The sequence below is a fragment of the Solanum verrucosum genome, unplaced genomic scaffold, assembly GCF_900185275.1.
Source record: "Solanum verrucosum unplaced genomic scaffold, falcon-dt-bn FXZP01000230.1, whole genome shotgun sequence".
In the NCBI taxonomy this organism is placed as follows: Eukaryota; Viridiplantae; Streptophyta; class Magnoliopsida; order Solanales; family Solanaceae; genus Solanum; species Solanum verrucosum.
In genome coordinates this window covers 2,475,048-2,496,199 of record NW_026019954.1, presented here as the reverse complement: position 1 = coordinate 2,496,199, position 21,152 = coordinate 2,475,048, and the positions used below count along the sequence as shown (strand labels likewise).

The window sequence follows — 21,152 nt, the reverse complement described above, 5'->3', positions numbered from 1 at the left end:
GTTTGAGATGTTGATAGCTTTGATATATTTGCTTAATTATAATCTTGCATAGTGAACTTCTTATTTGTTAGTTTTCTCGGCTATCTTAGTTGTATTGAATCCATTTCTTCAATTTTGGTATGAACTTTTTTTTGCCTTCTTACCCAAAAGCTCTAGTTCCGCTTTAGGTTTTGTGATAGAAGCAATTCGTTGTTTGTATGAAATTGTTTTTCGTTTATTTTTCTGATATGAATGTGAAAACCATTATGCTTAGATGTGGGATGCCATTGTGCAATAAAATGCGTCATGCTTAGATGTGGATGCCATTGTGCAATAAAATACATTGTGAATGTTTCTTTCTCGTAAGACACGTTGGATAAGTAAAACTTTGAAATAAGACTCTTATGTTAACCCTTTTCTGAATCAAAATTGGAGACCGGTGACAGAAAAAGTGGGATAAAAAAGGTAGCATTCTCCCAAATATAAATACTTTTGAATTTTTTTAGGACAAGAGATTATCCATATCATAGGTTCATCCTTATCAAATTACTTAGTAATTGACACTAAATAAATATTTTTGAAAATAATATTGACCAAACACCAACTATTAGGAAAAATATTTTTCAAATTATTTAGTCTCTAACACAAACTATAACTTGGCCAAACAAGCTCTTTGTTGATCGGACTAAGTAAGAACAAACACATGATAGAAGGACCCCAAAAAAACTAAATATATTATTGTATAAACACATCGTATGACAAAAGAAGACATCATAAGAGACGATAACAACACAAACATTAAGGGATTGTTTGGTACAATGGTAGGATATCCCATGGAATTAGTTATCCCATCTTCTATATGAGATAATTAATCTCTCCACTTGGTGTAAAAGTTATGCTGGGAATATATAATACACCAAATCGAATATGAGATAAAGTTAATCCCAATTTTTATTCTGAAATTATTATTCTTAGCCCATCAAATAATTTCGGTGTTTATGGTATGAAGGAACATGTTTTTCAATTTTTCATATTTGGGTGGCTTAAATATTTTGAAAAGTATTTTCTAATGGACTTTATTTTCCTCCAATTTTAAAGAAAATAACTTTTGTAACAAAAATAGGAAAATCATTTCTAAAACTCTCTTTCAACCGTCACCACCCACCACCGCCTCCGATGTGAACCAACCTAGACTCAGGACCTGACCCCAGGGGCAACTGGTAAGGGTTAAAAAAAAGTCATTGGCCTTAGGCCCCCAATTTTAGGGGGCCTCATTTTTTAGTTAATTAGGTAGGATTAAACTAGAAAAAAAAAAATTAGAACTAAGACAATAAATGCAAACGGCATTAATGAAGTTATGGATATGACAATTACTTTTTACCTCTTCAATAAAAAGTTGCGTACTTTTTTTTTAATGTACAAGTTATCTCTTTTTTTTTTTTACCTTATTCTTTTTTTAATTTTATTTTTATATATTCTATCCTCCTCTTTCTATCTTCTATTTTTTCTCTCTCTTATTCAAAGTTTAAGAATTTACTTGTTCTATTGATAGTTTATATTTTAAATTTATAATTTTTTAAAATTTTTTTAAGGCCTCTAATTTAATTTTAGCCTTAGGCCACCAACGGATTTGAGCCGCCCCTGCCTGACCCCGACCTGGAATCCAATCCCGACTAATGACTCTCTTGCATCATCCACATGGATTCCTACAGCGCCTTCACGATTCAAAGAGGATGTTAAATTGAGCATCAAGCAAGGTACGTAAAAGGGTAGAGAGACATAGAGTAGGATCAATGCAAGCACCAGTGTAATAAACTAAGGTTTGTATTGATCAATAAAAAGGAACGTTCAAGCAAATTATTCATCAACAGATTAACTTTAGTAACCAAAGAGCAAGAGGAAAATATATATATAAAAAAAAGATATTCCAGATGGCTATTACAAAATAGCTAATGCAAAGAAAATTCCACAAGTTCCCGATGGAATACCTGATATCTAACAAGTGAAAATGATCTATTTTAGGAATAAGTGACAAGTAAAAGTTAACAAAGAGAGTATTATAGTTTTAGAAAAAATAGAATCGAAGAATCAAATAGTTTAATTTTTCGTATTTATGCACACCCCTATTTTATGTTTTATACATGTAATTAGTACCTTATAAACCTTGTCATATATACTCGCATTATTGTGTTAGAATGGATTGTTTAGGACTCTCACTAATTAATATAAAGGGTTGTTAACTACCAAAATTTATATAAAATTAGTCATTCCAAACTATTAATAAAAAGATTATTGTACCATCATCACACGTACATCCCCTCTTAATCCTTATCGTTCTACGTAAGTGTATTTTATTAATTGCATTTTTAAAAATATATATATAAAGTATTATGTAATCATGTTGTAAGCCTGATCTCACCAAACTAAAATAAGCAATTCACATTAAAATAGGAAATATGCAAGATGATATTTTATTTTATTGTTTACATAAGCAGGATTATATTGCAGATTAATGATTGGAGAGCAAGTATTGATTTTGCGGTTTTGGATATTCTTGAAAAATTGCATGATGTTTTTGGATCCCCGATCCAATATGTTGAGAAAGTCATGACTATTAAAGTGATTGGTATTAGAAAGGCTCTTGAATATGTTATTAGTAATGGATGAAAGCATGTGAAGATTCTAGAAACAAGTGGCTATATCATAGGAGATAGAAGTGACGTGTGAAGATATTTGGATGCTCGATCTCGAGCATGTTGATCATGTGTCGATTTTATATATATTCTTGAATGTTTGAACAAAATAGCTCATAGGTTAGCTAGATTTTCTATTTCTTTGCTGAATGAGAAACTTTTGTGAGGCGTTTCCCAAGCTGAATTGTACATGATGCCAATAATACATTTGAATTATATAGTTCCTTGATAGAGTAATATACAAAGTAGTTAGTTTCGAAAGAAAAATAAATTAACTAACTTTAATTAGCTTTTATTTTTGGTCTTTAAACGTTAGGTGCTCATAATGTTTCAATTTCTTTACTCTTCAAATATAAATATAAATATAAAAATTTAAATACATAGAAATATATTTTGTCTAGTATGTATTTTGGGAAAGTTTCCAAATAGGGTAATGTTTTGTTCATCATTGATAGGATAATGTATGAGTCGGATTACATGTGTTGTTTAGTGGGTCAAAATTATTACACGGCCCACTTTTTCGGCTGTACCCATGTAGGCCCAATTGTCATTAACAGTGTATTAGGAAGTGTGACTAGATTTGGGCCACATAAAGGGCCCATATCAATGAGTGTTCTATTTATGTTGTACAATAATCAACGACTCTATTGTTCATTGTTTATAAAGGTGGCAAAATTAACTCATGAAATGATAACTCATCCGATTTATTAACTCATTCTACTTAAGTTCAATAAATTTCAGCTCATAAACAAATTAGAATTATATGTAATTCAAATTGATTCATGAGAAAATTTATCGAAATATTTTTTCCAAAAGACTTTTTGTTTATTTGATACTATATATAATCATAATAAAGAGGAAAATTGAATTATAACCTGTATTTAGCTCATTTCAACCCAACTCACCAAGTAAAAACAGAAATTCTTTATTTTTTAATGTGAAGTGGAATAAAAGATCTGAAAAATCCAAACTTACAGAGTAAAAAGGTTAGTGGAGAACATTTAGAAACGAGAAAAAATCATTTGAACATTGAATATTTACACCATATCAGTGAATATATGAATTGAATCTTTATAGCCATAATAAATTAGTATATATATTATCAACAAATACCCTTTTAACTGTGATAAACTAATGTGATTTGGTATAAACTTGTGTGCGGATAAGTTTATTTTTGAAAAAATCGTAATCATCATCGAACACTAACTCAAACATGTCAAATAGGTTATACAAAAAGAAAAAGGAAATGAACATATAGGCAGTGGCGGGGAGCCACCTTTTTTCCACAAGTGGTAATGACAACCCAACGTTAAAAAATTATGCTATGTAACTAAGTGCATTTTATTTTATTTATGTACATATATATAGTTTGACCACCATTAATAAAAATTATGGCTCTGTAATTGTCATTGTATACATATGTTTAAGAAATTATTTGTTGATGCCACATGAACCATCCTCATTAAAAAAAAATGGTGAGAAGTAATACAATGTCAATTATCATAATAAGAAAATTCTACTTTTTTGAGATATATATTATATATTACTATTATTTTTTTCTTGACTAAAGTTAAAAGATCAACACCTAACTTCACATAAATTTGGTCCCCCAATATGTGGACTGCTCCAAACTCTAATAATATGAAAGGTAGCTCTCAGATGTGTGTATGTAGTGATTGGGCTTGTCACACTGCTGCAAGCTTTCTATATCAACCTAACCATTGTATTTATATTTAATATTTCTAAGGGAAAGATTCTTGTTCATCTTTTTATTTTTTTTAGGTTAATAGCATTTTTGTTTCTCAATTATTGGTAAGTTATGTTTTTCGTCCATGTGATATTTGACAAAGAACATTAAATCTTTACTTAATTAAACAGTGAAGGGTCTAATTCATTCCGATTTATCATGCATTTGTGCGAGTTTCCTTCCTAAACTATCAACTATTTATCAACATACACATCAAGTCCCCAACTATCAATTATACTCTTTTCCTACCTAAACGATGGTAATGTTTCAGTAGGAAACTCGCACACCTAATAGTTGAGGTGTGTTCCGATAAATTGTTAGTGGTAGCTGGTAGAAAACTCACACACATGATAGTTTATATATAATTAATCTTGAAAAAAACTGAAATACATTAGATGCATTTTTTTATCATTATCTCGCACTTTTGATCCATTTGTTTTGTGAATATTCATAAATTTATCATAATTATTAACCATTTCACCACTTAATTAATTACATATATGTTATGTTAAATATATATTATGTCATCACAAGGACCAAAAGCTACCAATAACTTAGGGACCAAAAATGTTATATCGAAATTTAATGTATCAATTAAAGCTTATAATATACAATGTAATGTATATATGTTGATACTATTAAATTAGTTGAAAGTAATATAATCTTGATCAGAGTCTAAGGTCGCTAGTCAATACAAAGAGTGTATTTTTCTACAAATGATGATTTAACACCTAATATTCATCATTAAATATGTGAATTTGGTAAGCCTAAGCTTGACAATCAAAACATTAAATATAAATAAAGAGTATTCCCCACTATAAATTATATGAGTCTTGTGGAAAGCGAAAGACAAAATATAATAAATGAAACCCTCTAATATATTATTTTTTGCTTTTAAAAAATAGAATTTATATATAGTACGTTTGTGATGCGATGAAAAGTATAAAAGAACCCCTTAAGTATTAGAAAGGTCACAAGAAATTAAATAGGCAAAGAGAAAATGAGTGGGACATATCCAAACAAATAGGAGAACTATGTACAATATAATGAAAGGTAGAAATTAAAACAAGTGGTTGACATTGACGACAAAACTAGAAATGTGACATTGTTAGAGGTTCATGCTTAGGTGTAAAGTTAGAAAAGTGAGTATATATGTTATTATTTGAGGCCTCCTAAAATGACCCTACTAGATTCATCTACTCATTGTTTGGTAAGAAAAGTTGGATGTTTATCCTCATTCAATCTAAAAAACTAGTTTATAAGGTGAAGATTGTCTAAAATCATTAAAGCTCATTCGAATAGCTAGAAATGGATATTTTGTATGTATAACATTCGTGAAAGATCAACATCAAATAAATCAAGATTATTTGGATATTCTGAAGGTAATAACTTGTTTTCAACCTTTAACGCGCTACCATCTCCTAATGCTCCTTGAATTGGACATTTGAAGTCATGTGGACAATATAACATGGATAAACAAAAAATTGGAGTATTAGGATAAGGCAGACTCAGATACGATGATAAGGAAAATGGATTAGTTTGAATCAAATTAAATTCAATTTCAAAAGATAACTCATGAAGTGAGGATTGTTCAAAATTAATATGTAAAAGAGTCAGATAATATATTTCATTTCCTTAACTAACGTGGGACACATGACAATAACAAAAAAGATTCTCGTTTGAGAAAAGAACAATGTAACTTTGAATAATTGAGTGGAAAGCTACAAATTTTGTTCTTCAACAATAACTCTCGTAGCTAGTTAGATTCCAAGATTTGGTTTTGTGGCCGTGGATGATTTGGGAGCTAGTATTCACATATTCACCATGTTCTTCTTCTTTCTCTTGTTATTTTATGCTTGGATTTTTTGGGAATTAGGATATTATCGAATGTGATTATTCGAATCAAATCAATTCATCTATGTAATTTGAAGAAAAAAAAATAGTTGTACTAGTCTTGTTTAAATTCTTTCTCATTTTTATATAACAAAGATGAAAAAGATTGATATGTTGTTTGTAGACGAATTGAAATAGGAAATATATAGTACTGGCCTTGCATGCCCCTGATCCTCGTCACATCTTAAATTTTGTATAAACTTTAATATATACATACTTTTACATATATTTAGTTTCAAATAACGAGATTTAGAAGTCTATTTACTTTATTAAACGTTATGTCAAGTCAAAATCAGACAAATAAATTAGAACGGAGAGAATTCTATTTAGTATAATTGATGTTGTTGTTGCTAAGTACGTATTTGTCTGAATTTTCAATGAAAGACAAGTTACATAAAAAAAATTAGGGATAAGAGTCTGAAAAATATCTCAACTTTGGTCGAATTTGTTGTTGCGATACTAAACTTTCATGAGGACCTATTACCTCCCTAGACTATTTAATACCGTATTCTTTTACCCCTGAACTATTTAATAGTGTATTTTAAAGGTATATATGTGCCCACGTGGACACATTACTATTTATAATTTTGCATTATTTTTTATGTCCACGTGGGCAAATATATATGTTTAAAATACGGTATTAAATAGTCTAAGGAGGTAATAGGTCCTCATGAAAGTTTAGTATCTCAACAACAAATTCGATCAAAAATAAGATATTTTTCAGACCTTTATCCCAAAAAATTATAGAACAGTATGAAATTGTTATAAGCAATTAGTTCTGGTTGGCAGCTTGAGATTTCTCCTTAATCAGTCTTTCCAAATATGTTTATGGATTTCTCTTTTTTTTCTATTTTTCGCTGTGTAGGTAACATTTGACATTTGGAGTGAAGGATTGACATTTGACATGCCTATATAGAAATAAATAATTAATAGATTAAATAATGTAATAAAAAAATGATTGTAAGATCAATTGGTTGGCATATGCTGAAAATATATAATAATACTAATAAATCATACAGATTTTTATAGAAATTTTAAGTAGTTAAACTATTTTTTTAGCTTTTATACTTGGGACTTTTTCGTCGCCCTTAACGAAAGGCAGCTAAAACTTTAATATACATTTATTTATTACATCAATATTTACTAAAACAAATATTTAAAATTTTAAAATTGAACACACACACACCCGTTTAATGAATTTGAAATTTAAATACAAAATTACGAGTGTGGGAATAGTCTTAACACAAATTTGTTCTATTTTGTGTAAAATAATATTTCCTTCGTCCACTTTTACTTGTCGTTATACTAAAAAAAAAAAATGTTCATTTTTATTTATTTAGTTTGATAATTCAAGAATTATTTTGTAATTTTTATATCTATTTTACCTTTATTATTAAGTACTATTCAATCAATTTTCAACATTTAGATGATTTCTAATAATTAGGGTTGATATATTAAAAATATTATTTTATTTATTATTTCTTTAGACTTAAGTATACCAAATTAAATCAAATATAGTCAAATAAAGATAAACCTTTGAGGCTTTGAATACTTTTACATAGTCTATATGAAACATTTTATGTTGACACATTTAGCAAATAATTCTCACATAATTCCTGTTTAGATTAATATTAAGATAGAAAATTAAGTACTTATTAGATAAGGCTGACCAGACCCTGTGACACTAAGTAAGAATCTTTCGAGTCAGTGACACGGCTCACCTGACTTAACTTTTTAGTTAATGCTCACTTGTACTAATCAAATTAAATTTAGATAAATTATATAGTTCCTCCGTTTTAATTTGTTTGTTTTTACGTGATGTGTTTAAAATCACAAGATTAAAAGATATTTTGATACATTCTATATATCTTTAATTTAAAAACACGAGATTTAAAAAAAATACTTTCTTAAACTTCATATCAAGTTAAAATCAGACAAACAAACTGAAACAGGGGAGTAGTATTCCTTCCCTCCATCCATTTTACTTATCGATTGACCTAATAAGTAAAGTAGACCTCTATTTTTAGTATAATAAACAAGTAAAAATAAACGGAGCAAGAAGGATTTACCAAAAAAATAAGTATGATTTTAATAATGAACATTGGAAATAGACTGGTGCCTGGCACTTGTACAACTTGATGCCAGCCTGATTGGTTCTTTTTTTTTTCTTACTCCAAGTACAATTACTAGTAAAAATGACGTAACTTTAACCTGAAGTACATAGTTATTTTTTTATATATCAAAGTACATGTCTTTTAAATAATTAAATATACTCTATTTGTCCCTAATTACTTGTCAATTTTGACAAATCAATAAAGGATAATTTTTTTTACCTATTATATCCTCAATTAAATGACTAATTACTTTGAAAATTGTAGAACTTTTCATCCACTTCATAATTAGTAAGGGTAAAATGGTATACTCACTCTGTAATTAATTGTTTTCTTAATATGTGTATTAATTTAAAAATGGACAAGTAATTAGGAACATAGGGAGTATTAATTTTGGGAATTGTTTCCTCATCGACGGCAAAAAATGAAGACTGTAATCTGCAGAGATACCCCCAAAACCCCGTTATGGAAGCAACCTAACATTTTATTTCATTTTCCAATGTGTAACTATTACTCTAATAATAAGATATTTAATTAGTTCACTAATTTTGATATACCATCTATGACCTCATCAACATAATACTTTCAAAAAATTTACTTATGTTTTTACCAATGTTAGAGGACTATGATTACTATTTTTTATTTTTATGTTATTGATTAGTGGGATTTTTTGTTTAATTTAGAGGCATATTCCCTTTCTTCACACACAGAGTTTTGTTTTTTTGTTTCCCACCCGGTGTTCGGTATTCTTGAAGTCCTTGAGAGGTAAAGCACTCCCTGACAAAGGTGACTCCGTACCCTAGGGGCTCAAATCCGAGACCTTTTGGTTAAGGATAAATGAGTATTTACCACTCCACCACAACCATTGTTGGTCACACATAGATTTACTTGCTAGTATTGTTTGTGTAATGTGTACCATATTTAATTAATTGGATGCCTTTACTTCAATTGTACGTTTGCATACATTTAGTTATCAGATATTCTCCCCATCCATTTGTATTAAACGATATATATGAACTTTGATCAATATTTTAAGATGTACTTTTTAAATCAAGACCATTGATATGAGAAGAAATTGTTGTTTTTCATATGGCTTTTGAATATTTAAAATTTTAAGTTTATAACAATGAATTAATCTAATCAAATTCAACTTGAAAACTTAATCAAATTGACTCTCGAAAAGCAAAATATGACAATTATTTTAAAGAGGAAATTGTCATAATAGAGCAACATGCACCAATAAATTAAATTCAACCTATAATATTAATAATACTGTTTCCATTAAAGTGTAAATTACTCTAATTGATAATCTTATCATGATCTTGGACAATAAATTTTCTTTCCGTTTGTATTGTGTTTTGTTTAAGCTAATTGCGGCAAATTTCTTAATATTTCAGTTGAAACTTAGAACGGAAAGAAAAGATAAAAAAGGACAATAAAACAAACAAAATTATGCGTAAGGGAGATAATGAGCGTAAGATAGAGTGATAGACTAAAGAAAAATAATATTATTTTCGCATTGAAATTATCCACTCAAAAATATTTAGTGGCTATTTTTCACAAATTTTGATTGAATCATGAGTAAGAAAAGAAAACATATCCAACGACTATTTTCAAATTTCAATGAAAATTTACTTTCTGCCATGCATTTTTATTATGAGCCGATTCAATAATAATGAAGTGAAAAAAAATCATATTTTATAGTATAAATTTTTTACTGGTTCACAAAAAAAAATAATCTATTTCTAATAATGATAATTACCCCACAACGACAACCAAAATATATTTGAAGTAATATTAGAACTTTGATGTGCAAATTGAACTTTATAAATAATAAATCAGCACGTACAAAAAAAATAATCTATTTCTAATAATGATAATTACCCCACAACGACAACCAAAACATATTTGAAGTAATATTAGAACTTTGATGTTGCAAATTGAACTTTATAAATAATAGATCAGCACGTACAAAAAATTGATAGGTGATTGTTAATGAAGCAACAAACACTACTACGACAAAAACATTTTTTAGCGGTAATAAATATATTCTCTTTATCCTTTTTAACTTATTCAATATTTCCTTTTTACTTGTCATTTTTGACAAATCAAGAAAGAACATTTTTTAAATTTATTTAACCCTCAATTTATTAACATTAAGTTAATATCTTTGAAAAATATAGTGAGTAAAGATATTTGGGATCCTATCAATTAATAGGAGTAAAATGATAAGCTCACTATACCAGTCAATATTTTTTTAATAGGTGTGTCAAGTCAAAAATTGACAAGTATAAAGGCACAGATGGAGTACTTATTAATAAAGAGTGCTTAAGTTTTTACCGACATTTGTTAATTGTCATTAGATCAAATGTCGGTATAGGCTTTAGGGACATTTACAAAGAGTATTAATTGCTTTTATAAAACATATTTAACAACAATTAAGCTATTATCATTAATTAATTGTCGTTAAAGATCATTTTTGATGTAGTAAGACTCTCATAGTTAATGATTAGAGCCGGGTGTAGAGTAAAATATATACGTTCGATAACATTCATCAAATAGTTTTAGTCCAAATTTTGTTTTATAAAAAAATAATATTTATAAATTATTTATCTAAAAGAATTAAAATGTAAATTTTGTAAACTTTAAATCCTAAATTAACATGATAAAGGTGCACACAATTATTTATAAGTTTATGTTTTATGATATGTCTGGAAGGAGCATGACACGCACAAAAGTTAGGTTAAAAAATAAATACGAACATGACTTTGATTATAATTCATAATCAAAATAAAGAAGGAATTGTTTAAAATTCCCAAGAAAGAGAATCAAATAAAGAATAAATTAAAGTAGTAATAATTATTACCCTTATATATTCCAACTCATAAATTCTTTTATTATCCAATTGGCCTACTTGTGACCGTCTTTGAGCTTCCCAAATCTCTTATGTATTCCTTCAATCTAGTGTTCTAAGATTTACCTCAGAGCAATAATCTAATTTTAAAATTGGTGATTTGCTGTTTTTTCGTTTATACATGAGGATGGGGCGGGTTGAAAATTAAAATAAATAAATTGCAGAGCGGGGCAGAAGGAAGTGGATGGATTGAAGTTTTTATGGTTTTATACGAATTCATCTTATAATTGTATCATCCCATTTGTCATCCCTAGTTAAATAGACTTTTAGGATCTTGTTCATTCAATTTCGTTTTTGGCTCCCTCTTCTAGAATCATTTTTTATCGTTTAGACCAAATGCTTATTGGATTCTCTCTTTTAAAAAATACCGTTGTTAGATTTGTCAGAATATTTATATTTAATTGTCTAATATGAATTTTATTATATAACTTTAATTATATTCAATGAAACTTATGGACAAGTCAAAGATATAATCATCGAACTAAACTTGTTAACGATTTAATAAGATGAGAGAATGAAGGTAGCCAAACTTGTGAACAATTGGACCAACAGTGGCCTTAAATCCTCCTATTTGTGCAAATCCTCCCATTTATTATTACTCAATCAAAATGATATTTGATTATTAGTCATAAAGGTTCTCTTAATATAGTTTTCCATTAATATTAGTATAAAATATATAAATAAGGAAAATGAAAAAAGAGCAGAATTTTTTAGTATTGTAGGAGTATTATATTATTTTTCCCTTCCAACTCTTTTTTTCTTTCCATTTTCCTTCAAAATAATCTTAGAAATATAGGGTGATGTGATCACATTAGTTAATTGTATTAGGTCCAATGTTTGTATAGACTTTAACAGTATTTATAAAGAATTTGTAATTGTAACTAGTAATTAATCGTCTCTAAAAAAATATTTTTAATGGCAATTAAACTATTATCGTTAGTTATTTTCCGTTAAAGATCATTTTTGATATAGTATTTACATTAGTGAAAATTTCTAATATGACATATATTATACTAATATTTTCGAGTTATAGGAGTAGATTTAGACTTTCAAGTTATAACATTAAAAATTTCAGGTTGTAACATATTATTAAAAAAAATAAAAATTTAGTAATTAAAAACATTTGATTTAAAAAGAATAAAAATATTTAAAAAAAATTAAAATAAAACGTTTTTGAAGGAAAAAATGAAAAAAACGGAAATAGGGATTATCTTAAATTTGAATTAATTTAAGATAATTATTAATTAGCATGAATTAAGGGATTTCAAACTAATTAAGAATATTCAGTTTCCTTAATTCACTCCAATTTGTTAAAATTAATTTAAAAATCAGATTTTATCCATTTTTCTTTCACGTTTCTCTCTCTTCGTTTTTCTTCCAGAAATTGTCACTGGCGACAAATTGATTTTTTTTTTGTTGAAAAAACGTGTTTTTTTTTGTGATGGACAACTACGTATCAATATTAATTAAACATGGCGGAAGATGGGTTGCTTCAGGTGAGTATTTTTAATTGTTTACTATTTTTATTTGGATTTCAATGAAATAGAAAAAAAAAATGAAACTGTAAATCGCCACTATATTGAATGTGATATTTTTTTTTTGTATAAACAATACGTTTTGTTCATAATACTTATTAGTTGTTGTGAAATTGTAATATTAGTGATTTTCTTGATAAGTTTCTGGTTTTTGGTAGTGGTTTAGTGTCACCATATTATTGATAACTGGTTTTTTTCTTGGTAAGTTTCTGTAATATTATTGATTACTGGTTTTTTTCGTGAAAAAATGAATTAAAATGTATAGTTTTGAATGAATTTGTTAGTGTAATTGTAATTAATTTGGTACGAAAGTGTATTGAAGAATTGTATGACAGTTGTTTTAAGTGGGTATGAAAGTGTGTTAACTAGTTAGTAAAAAAAGTTATTTTGAAGTTTGAATAAGTGTATTAAAAATGTTTTAAGTTGGTATGAAATGTGAAATGTTATTGTTTATATAAGTTTTGTCAATTATGTATAAATTTGTGTGAAAGGAATGAACTATTTGGTATGAGAAATGTATAAATTTGGTGTAAATGATGATTGTATGTATGAAATTTGTATTAAGTGGGTATGAAATCTGAAATTTTATTTTTTAATGAAATATGTTTGTAGTTTACTGTTTGAATGATTTTTGTATGAAAAAATAACGACAAGTGTGTATAATTTTGTTTTTTTTGTATTATGTAAGAGTAATTGTTATTTTATTTTTTTAATGAAGCAGGGAAATATGTTGATTTTCAGATGGAGGGGATTATATATGAGTATTCTAGTCTTTATAGTGGTCTAGTAAGTGCGATAACATCGCAACTAATGATAGATGTTAATATTCACAATATAGAGATGAAATATATAGTTAGTGATAGATGTCCCCCTGTTAGTATCCACAATGATGTTGGTGTGCGGGCTTTTTTAGATCAAAAGAAAGCTAATGTAGATTTCTTTACGATTTCATATACTTAGAAATAAAATTTATTCCAAATTAATATATAAGATAGTGTAACTATTTGTACAGGTTTCCGATTTCAGATTTCAGATTTCATATTTCATATACATGATTCATTAATTATTCATACAGATTTCATATACTAGAAAATAAAATTTATTTCAGATTAATATATAAGATAGTGTAAATATTTGTACAAATTTCAGATTTTAGATTCCAGATTTCATATACGCGATTCATTAATTATTTATACAGATTTAATATACTTGAAAATAAAATTTATTCCAGATTAATATATAAGATAGTGTAAATATAGTGTAATATATAACAAACTTTATACCAATCTTATTCAAGTTTCATTCCAATACGAACTTCAGTTTATATCACACATATTATACTAACAATAAATCAATTTCATATAATCACACAATGTATATCATTTGTATAACAATATTATATCACAATTAATACAATATCCAACCATCAAACATTAAATTGAGTGTCATACACATATTAATAAAATTTCACACACGTTTCATCCGTTAATTGTACAATTTGGATTCACACTAATATTTTAAAATAGTGAATCCAAATGGTATGAAATCTGTATATTACTAGTATCCTGAAATTATAATAGCCAAACAGTAATTCATATGTAGATGATATCTCATTGGAAGAAAACATATGATATTATATATCATCAAATACTTAAATACAAAAAAGTTGTTCAAAAGTAAAAAAAAAAAAACATGTAATTCTAAAAAAGTAGAAGGTGCAATCAACTATTTCAAATTTCTTGTACGTGGTCTTGGTGTAGGATAATTGGTGGTATCCGGAACATGTTCTTTTGCTATGCGAGGTCCACCAAATTTGCTAGCAATCGTACCAGTAACTTCACTCTCACTGATCGCGCCATTCTCACTCTTTGTATATACAGTTAATAGACAATCACACTACTGTTAAAACACAATTCATACCATTTGTATACCACTATTATATCACAAATCATACAATATCCAACAATCAACTGTTTAATCAGAATCATACACATATTAATCAGATTTCATACACGTTTCATTCAAACAACTATTTCGAAAATAATATAAGAATAATGTGATATTTTTAGGAAAAAATCAGTAGTTTTAATAATGTGAAAATAAATTGAATATAATATTTACCCTAACAATTTTTTTTGTCTTTTTTAGGTGTTGGGACTTCTGATTCCTTCTTTTTTTTTGGATCTTCTTGTAGATGGTTTTGACGACTGAGCAACTTCAACATTCATTATTTTTTTCTTTTTTTCTTTTTTTGATTCAGTAACAAAATCAGAATCAGAATCAGAATCAAAAGGGGTTTCAACATTTTTCCCCTTCCTCTTCTTCCCCTTTCGATTTATCGGACTCACCCTTTTATTTGAGTCATTTTTTTTTCTGTTTTTGATCTTTCAATAGAGATGAATTACCCCTAGCCGGAGTTTCAACAATGTTTGGCAGCGGTGTTTGAGTCAAAATGTTGAAAGATGGAGCATGAACTTCATCCGTAGAAGTTCCTTCGACTAATCGAGGGATCTTTCGAGGAGTTACAACCATTTTCTTCGACATGGTTTTGTTGAAAAAACTAAATTGAATGGAGGATTGTAAAGTTAGTGTAGTTTGGTGGTGAGAAAGATGTGATAGATGAAGGTAAAATTGGGCTAGTGTGTTAATGGCATGTAGAACTGGATGAGTGTGGGGGGAGGGGGGAGGGGGGAGGGATTGACGTATGGGAGGTGATAACGGTAAAGAAGGAAACTTGTTGTAGGTGAATCCCTATATCTATGTAACTGATAATTTCAGATTTAAAAAAGGAACAGAAATCAATTTAATTACATATTATTAATTAATAATAATAAACCATAAATAGATTAATCATTTATTAAATAAATGGAAATTGATTTTTAAATAAAATTAATTGGAGTGTAACGGTAAAAAGGGAAGTCTAATCAATGTAAAATCCCTAAATTCGTGTAACTGATGATTTCGATTTTAAAAAAGGAACTGAAATTATATTAGCTAGCTATTAATAATTAATAATATAAAAATATAAAGAGATTAATTATTTTTAAATAAACCTGTAATTAATTTTTAAATAAAGTTAAATTTAAGTAATATGTTATAACCCGTAAATAAACTGTTATAAGTAAGAATATTTTAAGAATGTGTTTAAAACTTGTAATATTGACCCTTAAATGTGTATATGGTGTGATTTTTCCTTTACATTACTATTATGTAAAAGGAGAATAAAAAAGCATCAAAAAATAAGAAAAAAAAGCAAGTAGTTTAATTAATCGCCTCCAAAAAAACATCTTTAACGACAATTAAACTATTATCGTTAGTTATTTTCTGTTAAAGGTCATTTTTGATGTAGTATTTACATTACTCTTATGTAAAAGGAGAATAAAAAAGCAATAAAAAGTAAGAAAAAAAAGTAAGTAGTTCAATTTATTTGTCCTACTTTGTTTTTAGTCATTTTCAAAAAAAATGTTATTTTCCTTTTTTGGATAACTTTTAAATTTTATTTTTAACTTTCTACCTAATATTTTTTTAATACGTTTTATATATCTTTAATTTATAACCATAAAATTTTATTTTTATCATATTTCATATCAAATTAATATCAGACAAATAATTTAATAATGTAAAAAAGTGGAATATGAAATTGTGTGGTTAAGATTTTGATGAGGGGGACAAACGAATTCATTGAGTGGGACTATTTCACCAAATACCCATTGAATCTCCCTTCTAATAATGGCACATTTATGGGCCCATTTCATGGGATACTACTGACTAAGCTGTTCTTCCCCACTCCTAAAAATACTTAATAATTTAACGAGCGGATTTAGAATTTGAATTTTATAAATTTATAAATTTATAAATTTTTAAACGTAGATAATTAGGTTATATATTTTTATTTATAGAATACTTAAACCATATTTACAGCTAAGATTGGCGAACTTCAGTTATACTCAACAAGAGTTTGAAAAAGATTATAATTAGATAGAGTCGTCAAAGTTTAGCTCATGGGACCGAGCCAATCCAATCCGATGTTGGGGTTGGGATAGGATTTTTTTTAAATCCATTTAAAATTAGGGTTTATAAGTCCGACCCATATAAGCCCTTGGCTCTTGAGGTTTGATTGGGGTCGGACCGGGGTCAGCCCATGGGCCAAAACTATTTATTTAAGGGTAACTTACAACAATCTCACTAGTATATGAGCTAATTGCTTAAATGCATGCTATGTTGTAATATTACGATTCTTACCATAATTTGATACGTCTGAATACATGTATCTCAAGATATGTGGACTCAAAATTAGATTAATTTGTTCTAGATATACTTTAATCAAGTGGATTCACATGTATCTAGGATACATAGAGAAAGCTAGTAGTGCCCTCGCCTCCCTCCCATCTCACTTGTCACTCTCTAATCTCGCTCGCATATCTGGATGCATCACACCAGATACATGTATTCCGCGTATCTAGTATCCTAAATACATGCTAATTACACTAGATGTTTTGCTAGTGTTATTGAAACAACATCATTGTTTGTCATATTTTATTTGAAAATCTTCTCATTTTCTTGATGTTATAGAATTTTAAGTCTAAAAAGAATAAAATAAAATAAAAATTAAAAAAAGGACTAGCCCGCCCCAGCCCTCGACCCTTCTAGGGTAAGGTTGGGTTGAGCATTTTCAGGCCCTTCCCGGCCCGCCATTACCAATCAAATTTTTTGTGCCTGCGAGGTTTGGACCGGATGGGACTGGGCTGGCTTTTTTTGACAACTTTATAATCAGATACTTCTGGTTATCAAATATTATTGAATGACTTGATTTCTTAATGACCCTTTTACTGCTTAAGTGTCCCAATGTAATTATTATTAGTGTGATCATTCATTTTCTTTGGAAACTTCATTACAAATACGATATTTTCTACTTTTGCAACAAACCAGCAGGTTGATAATTAAGGCCAAGTAGAATCGACATTTGGATTGTCTTAATGAGATGATTAATTGAAAATGGAAATTCTCCACGAACCACAAGTTTTACTATTTAACAATCAAATCATGAACTATTTCTCCATTTATATTACTATGTCAAATCAAAATTAATATTTGATGGGTTCATTTAATATTTTAATTCAAGAATTATTGTGCTGTCCAAACCCATGATTTATAAAAATATTTTTCTTTTGAAAAGATAAAAATTGATCTTAGATGAAAAACAAAGTTTCAATCTTAGTATGGATTATTACGGATTTGAATTATTTGGTCATTTATCCTATAAAATATGTACAAAAATGTATATTAAAAATATATATACTATACATCTAATTTGTAAAATAGTTGGTGGAAGAGTATATCATATATGTTTGCAACGAATTTTAAATATGACAGAAAGATAAATTGCAATCACAAAAAATATATGACGGAATAAGAATATTTCATTCATAATAATGTGTAGTATTTGGTTACATCTTGATCTTTTTATTAATATTTCATGAATTTACGAAATTTTCATTTTATATAGATATGAGTTAGGATTTAGGATAGAGGCGTCTCTAAGAACTCTAATTGAAATAGAACTCGTTTAAAGAATCCTACAAAATTTCCATGTATATAACATATATTCAAAACTTTTTCGTAGAAAAAAAAGTTGATTTTCTGTTTAATTTTAAGGATGTTTATATGATCAATCACATCTGATTCTCATTTCTTTTCCAAATATATTAATGATGAATATTTGCTATTCATCTTTTTAACTTTAATCGAGTGAATTAAAATTTTAAAATAAAAGTTACATATTTCGGTCATTTCACTTTATGTAAAAGAGCTTTGTCTAGCACAAAATTTAAAACTCCATATAAGTATATTAATATTAAGTTACACTTTTAATTGAGTGATAATGAAAGTTAAGGTACACATATCTTTTCATTTTTCTCACTCATAAAAAATGAATGGACTTTTATATTAGTGGTGTGTATCAAAAAGTCGTACTATGTAACGCTAATTCAATGTCAATTCTTTCCTTCTCAAAATAAACATTGCTTTAATATAATTTATATTTTAAATTTTAATAAATATTAATTTATTAAATTATTATTATTTAATAAATATTTATTGAAAAAAATTTATAGTTGAAAAAACTTGAATTTTTGAAGTGACACTCCTTAATACAATTATTTTATTTTTTTAAAGCTAAAATGACATTTATTTTGAAACGAAACAGTATTTTAAGATTAGATCATTTTTAGAAATTAAAACATATGTTATTTCTTAGTTTGATAAGATTAAAAAGGAAACACCGTTAATATTTTTTTCGGTCTAATTTTATGTTATAATTTTTTCTTTTTAATTTGTTTCAAAAAAGAAATATTTTCATATATTTAAAAGTAATATAATTTTAATTTTTTTTATCTTATTGAGATAATTATATATAGCTACACAAGTATTATAATTATTTGAAACAATAAATATAATAAAAAGAATTCTTAAATTTAGTATCTAGTGAAAACTGCACCATATAAATTAGAAGTCTATTTTGGCTATATTTATTTTGAAAAGTATTTTATTTCACAAATAAAATAAGGTATTTATATTTGATTAATCAATTGATTTTTTTAAATCAATATCACAAAACAAATTTGTGTTTATCCAATATTTGAAAGTAGTCTTTTGAGAACTTTTCTAAAAAACTGCTTTGTCACTTAGAAACACTAATTAGTCCCACATATATACTCCCTTCCTTGTGTCCCAAATTACTTGTCCACTTTTAAATATGTACACCTATTAAGAAAATAATTAATGATATAGTAAATTTACCATTTTACTCCTATTAATTATGAAGTGGATGAAATTTTTTACATATTTCAAAATAATTAGTCATTTAATTGAGGATATAATAGTAAAAAAAAAATTGTCCTTTCTTGATTTGTCAAAATGGACAAGTAATAACATAATTAATAATCTTAGCATAATTGGTTTCTAATCAAACAGCCAGAGGTTTTAACGAGATGGAATCTGAGAAAATGATATTTTTATAAAATATGTGATGAAATAATACACAATCAAGGGTGGAGATTCTGTCCTTGTGCTTTGGCTCTCGCCTTTATCTTCCCAACACATCTTCCCCACTCTCACTCTTCTTCTTCCTCTTTTCTCTTTCTCTCTCTAAATCGAAGAAGAAAAAAATGTTGCTGGGGAAGAGGACTCGGCCACCCATGAAGAGAACAAGCAGCATGACAGAATTCACTTTAGATCTCAATCTCAATCATAATCCTGACCCTAATTCTTCTCTTACTAATTACAATAATCCATTCGATCCTCACAATCCTATTTCACCTGCAAACACTCAGCAACAGCTAGATCAACAACGTTTATTTACCGCACCTAAAACCGTTTCCGCCAGAAACCGCCGTAAATCTGCTGATTTTCTAGAAACTTCTAATTTTTTGAAAGCTTGCTTCCTCTGTAAACGCCGCTTAATCCCTGGCCGCGATATCTACATGTACAGGTACTAATTTTAATCTGCTTATAATCCTATTGTTCGAGTCAATTTACATATATATGCACTGTTTTACTTAATTTGTTTGAATTGTTGAATTTGCAGAGGAGATAGTGCTTTTTGCAGTCTAGAGTGTAGACAGCAGCAAATGAATCTAGATGAGAAGAAGGACAAGTGTTCGTTGGTTGCATCTAGGAAGGACTATATGACGAACTCCGTCGCTGCCGCCGGGAAGGGATCTGATGTCTCCGCCACAAGCGAGACTGTCGCCGCCGTTTAGGTAGTGGAGATTTTTAGTAGGCTCCATGTATGGATCACGAATCAAACGTGATGTGGTTAATTAGTACGTTACCCACACACACAAAAAATGCATATCAAAGCTGCTATATAATATGTATGTATATACATGTTGTTAGAGTAAGATCTGCATGATGTGATGATTATATAAATATATTTCTCTCTCTACATGAAAATTTCTAGGCTGAGTTTTGTAAGGTTTCAGTTAATAATTTGTATGCAGCCATTTTAATTACTACTACTATTATTATGTATGCAATTGCTTTATTAGTAGAAAATCTCAAAAAAATTGCAGGTTTTAGAAGAACCATGATTCTTTTTGAGCTGAGTAATTTTTCTATCGAGTCGAAGATTTATTAGATATAATATATATATATATATTATTTTTTTAACTTTATTTATGAAATTACATTGAGTTGTGATGATTTTTCTTTTTGTGGTTTATGTAATTTGGAAAAAAGGAAATAGTTTTGGTCATGTGTTTTATTTACTATGAGATTCCC

General features: G+C 27.8%; 1 protein-coding gene across 1 annotated transcript; it reads left to right on the top strand.

The window, feature by feature from the left end:
- The first annotated feature begins 19,923 nt into the window (after nt 1-19,923).
- Nucleotides 19,924-20,786, top strand: LOC125814207 (FCS-Like Zinc finger 5-like). Its single transcript, XM_049493664.1, has 2 exons — nt 19,924-20,361; nt 20,458-20,786. Exons 1-2 carry the CDS (start codon nt 20,039-20,041, stop codon nt 20,630-20,632), a joined length of 498 nt encoding a protein of 165 aa, XP_049349621.1. The 5' UTR covers nt 19,924-20,038; the 3' UTR covers nt 20,633-20,786.
- The last annotated feature ends 366 nt before the right edge of the window (nt 20,787-21,152 follow it).